The sequence below is a fragment of the Bidens hawaiensis genome, unplaced genomic scaffold, assembly GCF_021521415.1.
Source record: "Bidens hawaiensis isolate Kalapana, Puna unplaced genomic scaffold, B.hawaiensis_p1.1 tig00002572_1, whole genome shotgun sequence".
Classification (NCBI taxonomy): Eukaryota; Viridiplantae; Streptophyta; class Magnoliopsida; order Asterales; family Asteraceae; genus Bidens; species Bidens hawaiensis.
Window position 1 is genome coordinate 1,553,705 of NW_027491140.1, and position 16,139 is coordinate 1,569,843.

At 40.3% G+C, this 16,139-nt stretch overlaps 2 protein-coding genes across 2 annotated transcripts; both read left to right on the forward strand.

The window, feature by feature from the left end:
- Positions 1-376: 376 nt before the first annotated feature.
- LOC143620422 (4-coumarate--CoA ligase 1-like) lies at positions 377-2,094 on the forward strand. The gene is made up of 5 exons (XM_077092128.1): positions 377-481; positions 572-770; positions 866-1,076; positions 1,159-1,261; positions 1,975-2,094. The coding sequence occupies exons 1-5, from the start codon at positions 398-400 to the stop codon at positions 2,092-2,094; spliced, it is 717 nt and encodes a 238-aa protein (XP_076948243.1). The 5' UTR covers positions 377-397.
- Positions 2,095-14,689: 12,595 nt separating this feature from the next.
- On the forward strand, positions 14,690-15,457 carry LOC143620473 (uncharacterized). Its single transcript, XM_077092168.1, has 2 exons — positions 14,690-15,008; positions 15,060-15,457. Exons 1-2 carry the CDS (start codon positions 14,690-14,692, stop codon positions 15,455-15,457), a joined length of 717 nt encoding a protein of 238 aa, XP_076948283.1.
- The last annotated feature ends 682 nt before the right edge of the window (positions 15,458-16,139 follow it).

The following is a 16,139-nucleotide window of genomic DNA, read 5'->3' on the forward strand; positions in this document are numbered from 1 at the left end:
ATTTTCCGATCAAAGCTGCCGGACATCGACATACCCAACCACCTCAAAAACATTTCAAAACACACTCACCGCCCCTGTTTAATCGACGGCTCAACTCATCATAACTACACCTTCGCTGACGTAGACCTCACCTCTCGAAAAGTCGGTTCCGCCCTCCACAAACTCGGAATCACCAAAGGTGACGTCATCATGATATTCCTCCCGAACTCGCCGGAATTCGTCTTCTCGTTCCTCGGCGCCTCCTTCATCGGCACAGTCGCCACCATGGCCAATCCGTTCTACACCGACGACGAGTTCATCAAGCAAGCTAAAGCCTCAGGCGCCAAAATAATCATCACTCAATCCACAAATGTCACCAAGGTAATTTGCTGATAAATATGATTTGTCGTCGGTACGGATGGTGATGTCTGGCGCGGCGCCGTTAGGGAAAGAGCTTGAAAACACAGTTAGGATGAAGTTCCCCAATGCTAAGCTTGGACAGGTAATCGGCAGCTAATGCGTACGTAATAATATGTTGTAGTTCGATCAATATATATCATCTATAACATCTTCGATCTATGTGTGATTTTAGGGTTACGGGATGACGGAAGCGGGACCAGTGCTGGCTATGTGTTTGGCTTTCGCTAAGCATCCATTCGAAATCAAACCACGAGCGTGTGGCACGGTCGTCCGTAACGCCGGGATGAAGATCGTCGATCTGGACACCGGTGTTTCTCTTCCTCGGAATCAACACGGTGAGATATGCATCCGTGGGGATCAAATCATGAAAGGTTTGTTGCAATTCGAATATCGAATATCGTAAATATGAGTACTTGTACTTAAATAATAAATAATAAACAAAATTTCTGTTGATGAACATTGATAGGTTATCTGAACGATCTGGAATCAACTGAGGAAACAATCGTAGACGGTTGGTTGCATACCGGAGACATTGGGTACATTGATGACGATGATGAAGTTTTCATTGTTGATAGGTTGAAGGAATTGATTAAGTACAGAGGATTTCAAGTTGCTCCTGCTGAGCTTGAAGCCTTGTTGTTGACGCATCCTGAAATATCCGATGCTGCCGTTGTCCGGTAAGTGTTTAATCTTTAAAGTTCAATATTTAGGGTTTATACTTCGTAAACTTTATAAATATTATAAATATTTGAATTAAAGAATGATGGATGAGAACGCTGGTGAGGTTCTTGTTGCTTTTGTCGTAAAATCGAGTAGCGCCACGGTCACGGGAGAAGAAGTCAAGGAGTTCATCTCAAAACAGGTAAATTTTTACGAAGGGTTTGTTTTAAGTGGGAGGGATAGTCCTTCTAAACCCACACCACTAACCAATCAATATGTGTCACCTCACTTCAACTTAAATAAACCCAATTTAAAGGACCCGGCCTAGCTTCACCTAGGTCCATTATTATTTTTAATTAAAGTTAAAATACTTAATAAATAAAAACACATTTTCATTAATTAAAAAAAAACAAAATACAGTAATTAAAATTAAAATACTTAAATAAAATAAAACTAAAAGTCGCAACACCAACCCATTGTTCGGTTATTTCCCGTTCATGGTGCAGGAAATTTGACAAGTACTGTTTGTCCAAATGGTCGTGCAGTTCCAATGAACATTTTGATATCACGTTCTATTATGTTAGCCATAAATATTAGACATATAGTCGAAGATAATGTGCGGTGACGGTGGTTATGTAGAGGCCTAGAGGGGCTTGTTAGATTATATTTGAAAATAAAGGAGTAAATGACCATTTCATTTAGATTTAATATTTTTTTAATGTTAGTTGGTGAGAAAGATCAAAGAGAGACCGTCTATGTAATTTACTCGTTAATTAATCTTTGTGTAACCTAAAAAAGATACTAAGAAATTATGTCATATTTCATATATTACGTTGTTACATCGTAATCACTCAACGTACACAGAACAAAAATAGAAGAACAAATATCTGAACCGTGACTCTTTATGATTTGCAGGTGGTATACTACAAGAGGATTAAGCAGGTGTTCTTTGTTGACACGATCCCGAAATCTCAACCAGGAAAAATTCTTCGTAAGGACTTACGAGCAAAGCTAACGACCATGGTTCCAAATTAATTTCTCACTCCTTTATATTTATATAAAAAAGACTATTTTACATGCAATAATTGAACATCATACAAAATTACACTTTTAGGTTGTAAAATAACAATACTACAATGTCTTTTAGTATTAGATCATATGTAATGTGACAATATAATGGTGGATAAAGGTCCTACACCACACCCCAGAAGCATTGGGGGGGGGGGGGGGTTGAAGAGGCATAAGTGATTCAACAATAACGCCATATATATATATATATGTGTGTGTGTATGCATGCATGCATGCATGTATGTATGTATACATATAGGGGTGGGTCATTGTACAATAATATATTATCGTACATTACGTACTCGACCTTCCAGGGTGTTGGATTAAAAACACGCGGTGGTAGTTTCGTAAATAACCCTAACTAGTTCATGATCAAAATCGTCGATTACAAATCCATTCTGATCCAAATTCTGAACTCATCGCTCTATCTCATCCAATTTGTAAACCCTAACGAGAGCTTAAAGTATGAAATCTCTAAAGTCAAAAACCAAAATCAAAATGAAACGTCGTTGAACATCAAGAATATTCAAAATTAATCAAAAAATGATTATTTAATCAATCAAATTGATGTGCAAAAGGATTTAGATTCATCAATCGATTATGAAATTGCAAAATACTATACTCAATTGAGCTCTGATTACGGTTCAAAATATCACGTTTAAACGTTCTAAACAAAACTGAAGACACTAAAACATTCTGACCAAAAACAAACACATTTAAATGTTCAAGTTAAATGTTATGACAAAAAACAAACACCTTTAAACTTTCAAGTTAAACGTTCTGACAAAAAACGAACACCTTTAAACGTTCAAGTTAAACGTTCTGACCAAAAACAAACACCTTTAAATGTTCAAGTTAAACGTTCTGACAAAAACTGTAACACCCCGACCGAAGGCGGATTATACATCGGGGCGCCACGTATTGTTTCATTACTCGCGACACTATTGGGTGTCAATATTTAATAAATACATCTTCATTGCGCACGCGCAGAACATGAATCGAAAAGTAACATAAATCATATCATAACTTAAAATATTCAAATAACATAATATGTCTTGTTACATTTTAATCTAGGTCCAATGAAAAAAAAAACATCCTATGTGTCCTTGAGATTTTCAAAAGCAGCTACAGCAAACCTGAACATGTGTTAAAATAAAGCGTCAACACTTGCGTGTCGGTGAGAAATCAAGTTTAATAGATATAAATAGATAATAATAAACACTGCGCGCAACATGTGCTTAAATGGGGTTTAACATAGGGTGTAATCAGATTGTGATCAAGCCTTAGATCATAGCTCATAGTTCAATCCGTGCTCCCAATTGAGCACAAAAACAAGAAAACATACGTGCATGTGTAACAAAACAAGAAAACCATAAACGATAGGTCTCCCGTGTTCATCTAATGGATCCATGAAAACTTCGGAATAGGCCGTCAAAGCGGTTAATGAGTCACACATACAAATAAACAGCCAAGTAAACGTCCATAACACATGGGGTTTTGCGCACATAAAGTTCATAAACAAGTTTAAGACTCAAGTTGTACGAACACATGAACATCCCAAAACGTTAAAAATAAAAGGGGATTAAGTACGAGATTACTCACCTGAAAAAGGTGTGTTGAAAGATAATGCAAGAACCAACTTTTAAACAAGCACAAGTCAACCTATAAATAAGAGGTTATTGGTTTAACGATTGGTTTTTATGTCTTGAATATATGCAGTAAGTATCGATTTTTGTTAGTTAAACAAATTAAAATATATATATTTATATTTTTACCGAGATTCCGGGCAGAACAGAGGAGAAGACAGAGGCAAAGAGAGGAGCGGCGATCTTCGGCAGAGAGCAAGGGGAGAGATTTGGGGAGTGTGTTGTAGTGTGTGTAGTGTTAATAAACAAGAAAATAGTTTAATTTATAGGAAAACCCTAGGGAACACAATCCCTTAAAAGGAGGAAAAGATCTTATCGAATCAAGCAAAAGATATTAAAAAGCACAAGAAAACAAAAGCAAAAGATATCAAAAGATATGCCGGCAGCTGCAGGGGATGGGGGAAAAGCTGACAGGTTACAGGTCAAAGCATGGGAGGGGTCAGATAAAACACTGTTCAAGACATGCAAAAGAAGATTTCAAAAGATAATGTCAGTCACTTTTTCTGTCAACCAATAGGATTGGTGCGCATGCTGCGCCGAAAGTGGCTTTTCGGACAGATGTCGGAACTGACCTAAAGAGCTCAAACAAAAGATAAGATATCAAAAGATACAGGCTGACCTAAACTGGAGAAAAGATTTAAGGTCTAGCGCGAGAAGATTCGAGCGCACGCGCGAGGGCGAAGGCAGACAGAACAAACCTTAGCGCGCCGCGGGGAGAACTACAAATCCTTAGCGCGTCGCGAGAAGAACTACCATTCTTAGCGCGCTGCGAGAAGAACTACAATTCTTAGCGCGCTGCGAGAAGAACTACAATTCTTAGCGCGCTGTGAGAAGAACTACAATTCTTAGCGCGTTGCGAGAAGAGTTCGTCTCACGAATCGCAGGAACAGCCGGTCTTCACGCAGGCTTCCTTGTAAGGAGTCTGGCGCGTGGAGCTGCGCAGACATCCTTAGGCGGGAAGAACCAAAGGACAAGCAAGGAGTTAAGAGAAGGGGTTTCAGGCTTAAGGGTTAAGCAGAGGGGCGGGACGGTGACAAGGGAGAGAAAGGGGCGGGACGGCGACAAGAGAGAGAAAGAGGCGGGACGGCGACAAGAGAGAAAAAGAGAGGCGGGACGGCGGATAGAAGGAAGAAAGGGACGGGTCGGCGGAAAGAAATTATTATTATTAGTAAGTAATATAAAAATATAATTTATTAAATGTTAAATTTACAAAGATTAATAAACAAATTTTTAAATCATAAAAAGAATCGGATTCGAAAACGGGTACCTGGGTCGGGTCGGATTGGGCAGTTGTCACAGTCTCCCCTACTTTAAGAAATTTCGTCCCGAAATTTATCTCGAAGTAGGTTGCGCAGAGAAAAGGTGCGGGTACTTGATCTTCATTTGATCTTCCCTTTCCCAAGTGAACTCTGCTCCGCGCTTGGACTGCCAACGAACTTTAACAATAGGGATGCGACTGCGCTTGGTTTGCTTTACCTCGCGATCCATAATCTCAACAGGCTTCTCGACGAAATGCATAGACTCATCAACTTGAACTTCATCAAGTGGTATGTGGAGGTTCTCGTCAGCTAAACATTTCTTGAGATTGGATACATGGAAAGTTGGGTGCACATTGCTGAGCGCGGGCGGTAGGTCAAGCTTGTAGGCAACTTTTCCCACCCTCGCAAGAATCTTGAATGGACCAACATAACGAGGTGCAAGCTTACCTTTCTTCCCAAAGCGGACAACACCCTTCCAGGGCGACACTTTGAGGAGAACAAGATCACCAACTAGAAATTCGAGAGGCTTTCGCCTGCGATCTGCGTAACTCTTCTGTCGGCTTCTGGCAGTCAGCAGATGATCAAGGATCTTGGCGATTTTATCGGTTGTCTCTTGAACTAGTTCGGGTCCTGTGATTTGAACTTCACCCACTTCGTTCCAACAAATCGGTGAACGGCACTTTCGACCGTAAAGTGCTTCAAATGGGGCCATACCGATGCTGGAATGATAGCTGTTATTATAAGAGAACTCGATCAGAGGTAGGTATGAATCCCAATTACCTCCAAAATCAAGAACACAAGATCGAAGCATATCCTCAAGGGTTTGGATGGTTCGCTCAGACTGTCCGTCAGTCTGAGGATGATATCCAGTACTCATGTCCAAACGAGTTCCTAACGCAGATTGGAGAGATTTCCAAAAGCGAGATATAAAACGGCCATCGCGATCGGATATGATGCTCAAGGGAGTACCATGACGGCAGACAATTTCCTTGACATATAGATGCGCAAGTTGTTCAACACGGTAGGTTTCACGAATGGGCAGAAAGTGGGCAGACTTGGTCAATCGATCCACTATTACCCAAATGCTATCATGTTTGCTTGCGGTCAAGGGTAACTTGGTGATAAAGTCCATTGCTATACATTCCCATTTCCACGTAGGAATTTCAGGTTGCTCGAGCAAACCAGATGGGCGTTGATGTTCAGCTTTTACCTTAGAACAAGTTAGGCATCTAGCTACGAACACAGCAATATCCTTTTTCATACCAGGCCACCAATAAGAAAGGCGCAAATCTTTGTACATTTTGTCAGCACCAGAATGAACGGAATACCGGGTTTTGTGCGCTTCACTCAGTATGACAGAACGAAGATTCTCATCATTGGGGATCCAGATGCGATTGAGATAACAGAGAATTCCATTCGGGTTAGGGACTAGATGTACTTCTGCACCACACGCTAACTCGGCGCGTAGGTTGCCTTTGCTGATCGATGCGCGCTGCGCGTCGCGAATGCGCGATTCAAGATCGTTTTGGATCGTCGCGAAGCGAAGCTGCGTGCGAGGCAAGATACAGTTAAGTTGACTGGGTTTGCGGCTGAGCGCATCGGCTACCACATTAGCCTTTCCAGGGTGATAACGGATCTCACAATCGTAATCGCTGATGAGTTCGTTCCATCGGCGTTGTCTCATGTTAAGTTCCTTTTGATCAAAAATGTGCTAAAGGCTTTTATGGTCGGTGTAAATGATGCACTTAGTACCATAGAGGTAGTGTCTCCAGATTTTTAAGGCAAATACAACTGCACCAAGTTCGAGGTCGTGAGTCGTATAATTCTTTTCATGAATTTTGAGTTGCCTTGACGCGTAAGCGATAACCTTGCCTCGTTGCATAAGTACACAATCGAGACCTTGGTTGGAGGCATCGCAATAAACGACAAAGTCGTCAGTACCCTCAGGTAACGCTAGAACAGGAACTTCGCACAACAATTGCTTGAGCGTTTGAAAAGCTTCTTCTTGCTTAGAGCCCCAAATATATGGTTTGCCTTTGTGCGTTAAAGCTGTTAAAGGCAAGGCGATTTTTGAGAAGTTCGCAATGAATCGCCGGTAGTAACCAGCTAAGCCCAAAAAGGAACGGATTTCGGTAGGAGTGGACGGTGTAATCCAGTTCTTGATTGCTTCAATTTTGGATGGGTCGACATGAATACCCATCTTGTTTACAACATGACCAAGAAACTGTACTTCATCCGACCAGAACTCACACTTGGAGAGTTTGGCATAGAGTTGTTCGGTTCGAAGCTTTTGCAACACCAACTGAAGATGTTGTTCATGCTCGGCCTTGGTTTTGGAATACACCAGAACGTCATCGATAAACACGATCACGAATCGGTCCAAGAAAGACCTACACACCCGGTTCATTAGATCCATGAAAACAGCGGGTGCGTTGGTTAAACCGAAGGGCATGACCAAGAATTCAAAATGACCGTAGCGGGTTCGAAAAGCAGTCTTGGGAATATCCTCTTCGCGGATACGCAACTGGTGATAACCAGAACGGAGATCGATCTTGGAGAAACAAGAGGCACCTTGGAGTTGGTCAAAGAGGTCGTCAATACGCGGTAAGGGATACCGGTTCTTAATGGTGAGCTTGTTCAGCTCGCGGTAATCGATACACATGCGAAACGAACCGTCTTTCTTTTTAACGAACAACACCGGAGCACCCCATGGCGAAGAGCTAGGGCGAATGAATCCTTTATCGGTCAACTCTTGAAGTTGACTTGCTAATTCTTGCATTTCAGCGGGTGCAAGTCGATAAGGAGATTTGGCTACGGGGGATGCACCAGGGACAAGATCAACACGAAACTCGACTTCCCGAGCGGGAGGTAAACCAGAAAGATCATCGGGGAAGACTTCAGGAAAGTCACGCACGATAGGGATTTCAGAAAGTTTCTTCTTTCCTTCATCGGGTTTGACCAAATTAGCTAAGAACGCGTCACAATTCTTCCGCAAAAGTTTTCGGGCTTCAGAGCATGACATAAGTTTAAGACCGTTAGATGGTTTCTCGCCGTAGATATGAAGATTTTCACCATTTTCCCGAGGAATGCGAATCAATTTCTTGGCGCAGATTACTTCGGCGCGATTTTGCGAGAGCCAGTCTATTCCAATAATCACATCAAAGCTTCCAAGAGGCATGGGAATGAGGTCGATTAGAAAATCGTGTTCATTAAGGTTAAGCGTACAATCTTTGATCACAGAGTTTATTATAATAGTTTCACCATTAGCCAATTCAACTGAAAAGTTTTCGTTTAAGTTTACTCGTGGTCGCGCAAGTTTTTGTTCAAATGCGCGAGAAATAAAACTTCTATCGGCGCCAGTATCAAAAAGTATAGATGCATAATGTCCGTTAAGTAAAAATGTACCATTAACCACGTCATTATTCGCGTGCGCTTGGTGCGCGGTTATATTAAAAGCTCGGCCGCGCGTCACTTGGTTTGAAATTTGGTTAACCGGATTAGCTTGCGTAATTTGTACTTGCAGTCTCGGGCACGCGTTCCGGAAATGACTGGGGTCACCGCAGTTATAGCACGACCTGGGTCGTGGATTAGGGTATGTTGGTTGTGGGTTTAGCGGGTAAGTTGGTGGTGTTTGCGCGATTGGGTTGGCGGGAAGGACTCTACAGTTCTCAGCAGTGTGACCAGAACGGCCACATCGGTTACATTGTCGACACAGGACTTGAGTTGGATGGTGAAGTCTACAGGTTGGGCAAAAGGGTTGATTTCCTGTGTAGGGTTTCTTAGTTGACGGGGCAGGGAGTGCGGGATTGGTTAAGGCATAGTTATGGACTACAGGGGGTGTTGGGTAAGTTGACAGTGGGTTAGGAGCGTGTACTAGAGGTTGGTAGGCGGGTTGCTGGACAACGAGCGGGTTGGTAAGCGCGTAGGTTTGATGATTGGATTTGCGCTTACGCTTGAGGTTGTTACGGTTTGAGGGTTCTGGCTTGGTTTCTGTTGGTTCTGGGACAGTCTTGGTGAGTTTGGTCTTTTCGGCTCCCCGCAGGAACAGGGTTCCTGCCCTGACATGGTTGTCGCTGAGCACAGCGGCCAACTCGATGGCGTCAGAGAGGGTTGCTGGGTTCCTGGCCCATACAGAATCTTGAATTTCCATGGGGAGACCCCCAAGAAACTTCTCGATGGCACGGCGGGAAGGGGTAACTAGGTGCGGGACAAGCAAACTTAGTTCGTGGAAGCGCGTAGCGTACTCGCGCGCTTCGCCACTGTACTGCTTCAAGTTCCAAAATTCCTTCTCAAGGCGCTTTATTTCGTTGGGAGGGCAGAATTCTCTAGTCAAAAGTTCCTTGAATTCCTCCCAGAGCATGCTAGAAGCAGCCTCTGCGCCACGCGCATGAGCTACTCCGTTCCACCAAGTAAGCGCTCTTGATTCTAGGACACTTGAGGCGTATAAGGTTCGTCGGTCTAGAGGGCATTGGGTATGGAGGAAGGTGTTCTCAATTTTCTCGAGCCATTGGAGCATTACGGTGGCTCCTTCAAGTCCTGTGAATTTCGGAGGGTTACCCGCATTAAAGGATTTAATATTGTATCCGGAGGGGTTGGTATTATTTTGGTTTAAGGCTTGGGCTATCGCGGCGGCCATTTCCTGGGAACGTTGCTGCCTACGTCTGCGCGAGGCTTCTCTCCTCTGATGACGGCGAGATAGCGGAGGCATTCTATAAAAGTTTTAATTTTTGTTAATATCTTGGTATGGGAAATCGTTTTAGCGCAAGGTATATCGTCGTAAAGCTTGTTTCGCGGGGTTAAATGCTATCAAATTTTGAAGTAAAATATGAATTTAAATGCAACTCAATACAGGTAATGAATTTGTATTGAAAATCGACAATTCATGCATCACCATGACTTTCCGAATTCTCAATTTAAAATATCGAGTAAATGAATATTGGAGATTGACAATTCATGTATCACCATGACTTTTCAAATCTTCAATTTAAAATATCGAGTAAATGAATATTGGAGATTGACAATTCATGTATCACCATGACTTTTCAAATCTTCAATTTAAAACATAAAGTTAATGGTAATTGAAAATCAACTATTCATGTACCACCATGACTTCTCGGATTTTCAATCCCCACAACAAACGAATATGTAAGTAAAGAAATAGATTGAAATTTAACAATAAAATCGAAAGATCGCGAATAAAACATGAAATCATGTGCTGCATATACGCAAGCATATTTTGTAAATATCGAGTAATTAACAATTAGCGCGCAAACATGAGATATTTCTCATGCGCGAGAAGGGACTCTTAGGTATTCTAGGTCGTTACGTCTAACCACCTATCCTAAAGTCACGGAGCTCTGATACCAATCTGTAACACCCCGACCGAAGGCGGATTATACATCAGGGCGCCACGTATTGTTTCATTACTCGCGACACTATTGGGTGTCAATATTTAACAAATACATCTTCATTGCGCACGCGCAGAACATGAATCGAAAAGTAACATAAATCATATCATAACTTAAAATATTCAAATAACATAATATGTCTTGTTACATTTTAATCTAGGTCCAATGAAAAAGAAAACATCCTATGTGTCCTTGAGATTTCCAAAAGCAGCTACAGCAAACCTGAACATGTGTTAAAATAAAACGTCAACACTTGCGTGTCGGTGAGAAATCAAGTTTAATAGATATAAATAGATAATAATAAACACTGCGCGCAACATGTGCTTAAATGGGGTTTAACATAGGGTGTAATCAGATTGTGATCAAGCCTTAGATCATAGCTCATAGTTCAATCCGTGCTCCCAATTGAGCACAAAAACAAGAAAACATACGTGCATGTGTAACAAAACAAGAAAACCGTAAACGATAGGTCTCCCGTGTTCATCTAATGGATCCATGAAAACTTCGGAATAGGCCGTCAAAGCGGTTAATGAGTCACACATACAAATAAACAGCCAAGTAAACGTCCATAACACATGGGGTTTTGCGCACATAAAGTTCATAAACAAGTTTAAGACTCAAGTTGTACGAACACATGAACATCCCAAAACGTTAAAAATAAAAGGGGATTAAGTACGAGATTACTCACCTGAAAAAGGTGTGTTGAAAGATAATGCAAGAACCAACTTTTAAACAAGCACAAGTCAACCTATAAATAAGAGGTTATTGGTTTAACGATTGGTTTTTATGTCTTGAATATATGCAGTAAGTATCGATTTTTGTTAGTTAAACAAATTAAAATATATATATTTATATTTTTACCGAGATTCCGGGCAGAACAGAGGAGAAGACAGAGGCAAAGAGAGGAGCGGCGATCTTCGGCAGAGAGCAAAGGGAGAGATTTGGGGAGTGTGTTGTAGTGTGTGTAGTGTTAATAAACAAGAAAATAGTTTAATTTATAGGAAAACCCTAGGGAACACAATCCCTTAAAAGGAGGAAAAGATCTTATCGAATCAAGCAAAAGATATTAAAAAGCACAAGAAAACAAAAGCAAAAGATATCAAAAGATATGCCGGCAGCTGCAGGGGATGGGGGAAAAGCTGACAGGTTACAGGTCAAAGCATGGGAGGGGTCAGATAAAACACTGTTCAAGACATGCAAAAGAAGATTTCAAAAGATAATGTCAGTCACTTTTTCTGTCAACCAATAGGATTGGTGCGCATGCTGCGCCGAAAGTGGCTTTTCGGACAGATGTCGGAACTGACCTAAAGAGCTCAAACAAAAGATAAGATATCAAAAGATACAGGCTGACCTAAACTGGAGAAAAGATTTAAGGTCTAGCGCGAGAAGATTCGAGCGCACGCGCGAGGGCGAAGGCAGACAGAACAAACCTTAGCGCGCCGCGGGGAGAACTACAAATCCTTAGCGCGTCGCGAGAAGAACTACCATTCTTAGCGCGCTGCGAGAAGAACTACAATTCTTAGCGCGCTGCGAGAAGAACTACAATTCTTAGCGCGCTGCGAGAAGAACTACAATTCTTAGCGCGCTGTGAGAAGAACTACAATTCTTAGCGCGTTGCGAGAAGAGTTCGTCTCACGAATCGCAGGAACAGCCGGTCTTCACGCAGGCTTCCTTGTAAGGAGTCTGGCGCGTGGAGCTGCGCAGACATCCTTAGGCGGGAAGAACCAAAGGACAAGCAAGGAGTTAAGAGAAGGGGTTTCAGGCTTAAGGGTTAAGCAGAGGGGCGGGACGGCGACAAGGGAGAGAAAGGGGCGGGACGGCGACAACAGAGAGAAAGAGGCGGGACGGCGACAAGAGAGAAAAAGAGAGGCGGGACGGCGGAGAGAAGGAAGAAAGGGACGGGTCGGCGGAAAGAAATTATTATTATTAGTAAGTAATATAAAAATATAATTTATTAAATGTTAAATTTACAAAGATTAATAAACAAATTTTTAAATCATAAAAAGAATCGGATTCGAAAACGGGTACCTGGGTCGGGTCGGATTGGGCAGTTGTCACAAAAACAAACACTTTTAAACGTTCTGACCAACGAACAACTTTAAACGTTCAAGTCAAACATTCTGACAAAAAACGAACATCTTTAAACGTCCAGAACAAAAAAGTTTAGAAGTTCGGTTTAAATGTTCAAAACAAAAAAGTTTAGAAGTTCAGAACCCTAAATTGAAATTAAACGTTCTAGACAAACCTTTAAACGTTCAAAAGCTCAGATCTGAAATTAAACTTATGTAACATAAATTGAACGCTAAAATCACTTCATATAATCTCGTAATCATCAAGAAATCATCAATCGACCAACGATTTCATCATAAGAACAAATCTGTAACGTATTTATAGTTCTGCAAATTGGTGTCTACAAATGGTGTATTTCAATTCAATTCAATTGAAGTGGTGATGGTGAAGGAGGTGTGCTGATGTCGGCGAGTGGTGGTGGAGACGGATTGAGGGAGAGGGACGGACAGATGAGTGTAATTGGGATTTTGGGTTTCTGAAAATTAACGGTTCGAAGTGTCGCGTATGTAATGTACGATACTCCTTAATAGTTATTAGCCATTCTGTTGATTTATTCCTAATAGTATGCAGGGGCAGATATACCTTATATCCAGGGGTAACCTGGGTTACCCCTCAACTTTCGTTGCGTAGTGCAAAATTTTATTTATTTTTAATAGTATGATACATCGGCACCCCTGAGCGAAGATTAGGTTACCCCTGAGCAAATGTTATATATATAGAAACGTAAAACGTTTAATCGGAAAAAATTTTCGGTGATAGTTGCAGAAAGAAAAGTGGAAGAGGAGGATAAAGGTAGAAGATGGGGTTTTCTTTAAGTTATTAAAGTAAAAAGAAAATAAAAACTGAAAAGTTTCTTTCGTATCATTTCATTTGATTTTTTATTAAATTAAAAATATAATATATATTTTAAAATGATATCTGAAAGTTTCATTTGGATTTCTTCTATTAAAAAAAAAAGTAAAATTTTGGATTACTACTTGTTATGTATTTATACATTTATTGGTAACTTGGTATATTTAATTTAGTTGATTTTATTTGTTTTATTTTTTAATTTTTTTAACGACTAATGAATAAAGACCCGTTACCCGAGGTAATACAATAGCAAAATGCGATCTCATACGCATGCGATGGGTAGCCTGAACCAATCGTCTTATGTTACGACGTGCTTATTTTTATCTACGTATTGATATAAATTTTATTCACAACAATCCAGTCTATGTTTTGACGTATATTTTATTTAAAAATAGTTGGGTCAAACATTATGTTATAAACAACTAGGTTCGTTAGACTCTAGACCCAATTTAAAATTTGGAAAATAAAAAAAATAGGGGATCGCTGTTACACCTGTACAGGACCTCGAGGGTTTTTTTGAATTCTCATAGACGATCATGTATAAATGTATGGTAAAAAAAAAATTGGTTACCCCTGAATTTTTTTTCTTGATCCACTAGTGAAGAAAATACTATTTTCCAACGAGTATTTTCCAACGAGTTTTAAGCTATGAGCTATTTTAACAATATTAAACTTATAATTGACAAATGAATAGTAAGTTATAAATAAGTGTTGAAGTAAAATCACTACAAATATAAAATGTCTAGCTCAAAATTGTCCTATTTACAAACCGTTTCCATCCAAGCTCATTTACAACCCAAGTCAGCTCAAGTCTGTTGAATAGTCAACACCATGTGTCAAGTCCACTTCAGCAGACTGTTGTGGAATATGAACGTTGGAGTTTGTTCCGGTTCTTTAATTTATTTCCTATTTTTTAGTTTGACTAGAGTTGGTAGCTTTATTCAGTTAGGAAGTCCTTTTTATTCTAGTCTATAAATTGAGATGTACTTTACTGCTTTTTATTATCAGTCAATAAACCCTTTCATTATAAAGTAACTCTGACATTTGTGCACTCCATACTTGCTTTTCTTTAGCTTTGCTAAATATCCACTGTGTTTCTAAGTTAACAAGTGGTACCAGAGCTCTTGTTCAAGATGTCAGAACTACAATTGGTTGGTGGAGTAAAGAAGTTGTCAAACACCAATTACAAAACCTGGTCCACCTGTCTCTCGTCCTATTTGCAGGGACAGGACTTGTGTAAAATATTGTAGCCGGTGCTGAAACCGAACCAGCACATGAAAATGATCAAGGAGCCCTCAGAAAATGGAAGATTAAGGCGGGTAAAGCTATGTTCATCTTGAAGACAACTGTGGAAGAAAAAATGTTTGAGCACATCAAAGATTCTCCATCTCCCAGAGACGCCTGGAACACCTTGGAAGCCCTGCTATCCAAGAAAAATGATGCAAAGTTGCAGCATCTGGAGAATGAATTGTTGTCAATTATCCAAAAAGAATTGACAGTGTCTCAATACTTCCACAAAGTAAAGTCACTATGTCGAGAAATTGGTGATTTAGATCCAGAAGCAAAGATTGGAGAGGCGCGGATGAAAAGAATAATAATTCATGGGTTAAAATCGGAGTATCACAGTTTTGTGGCTGCTGTGCAAGGCTGGCCTACTCAACCTTAAAAATTGTTGAGTTTGAAGATTTGTTGTCTAGCCAAGAAAGAATCACTGGTGAAGCAGTTTTCTAGTGTCCAAATGAAGGCTGATGAAGCAGCCTTGTATGTGGAGAAGACTAAGGCAAAACATAGACCGAGTTCATCTCAGTCTGGTAATCGTACTCATAAGTCGTCTGAAGGTAACAAAGCTTCGAGATCCCATGATAAAGGAAAAGGTCGACACCAAAGCTATCATGGCAGAAGATTTCCGTTAAAATGTTACAATTGTGGCGAGAAAGGTCATATAGCTAAACAGTGTACCAACTCTAAAGAAGAAGGGAATCTGGCAACTACGGTCCAAGATGAGCCTGGATGGGATATTGAAGCCCGTATGGCCTTGGTTATCAATGATGATGAGGCCCATGAAGAAGTTGAAAAACAGACACAAATAACCTAGACGAGTGGATCGTAGACTCCGGCTGCTCAAATCATATGACCGGAGAGATTGAACGCTTGACTAATCCGGTGCAATATAATGGAAGCAAAGTGGTGATTATTGCAGACAACTCTCGACATAGTATTGCACACATTGGTGATGTCTCTTTCCCTACCAGTTCTAGTCACTCTGATGTCTCACTTAATGTAACATCCGTTACTTTTCAATTCCGAAAACCCGACCCGTTTCAAAATTTTGATATAATTCGTCGGCATTTATTAATGAAAGTATTGAATTTCATATAATTTATAACTCATGTTTAATATTTTATTGTTATGATTTTTATTTCCGATGTTTACGATGTTACAGAACCGATCGCAAACTCTTTTTTCATGTATTTTATTCCCAAATTTTATTTTATCATAGTCCATTTATTTAAACTTCTCAAAAATCAAACTGTATTACTTTGGACTCTTTTTGAAGATATTTCATAAACCTAGACATGTCTCCATAGTCAATTCATCATTTGACTCATTCAATTGAGTCAATTCCATGATTTTCTCCATATGAATAACCTTATGACTAGCCATCAATTTAATTAGTTTTACCCTGTTTTTAATGATTCTTTGCCTATATATACTAGCCTCTACTTCTACAAATCTTGCATCACAACCCATTTCACTCTCAATTATGTTCTAGCTCT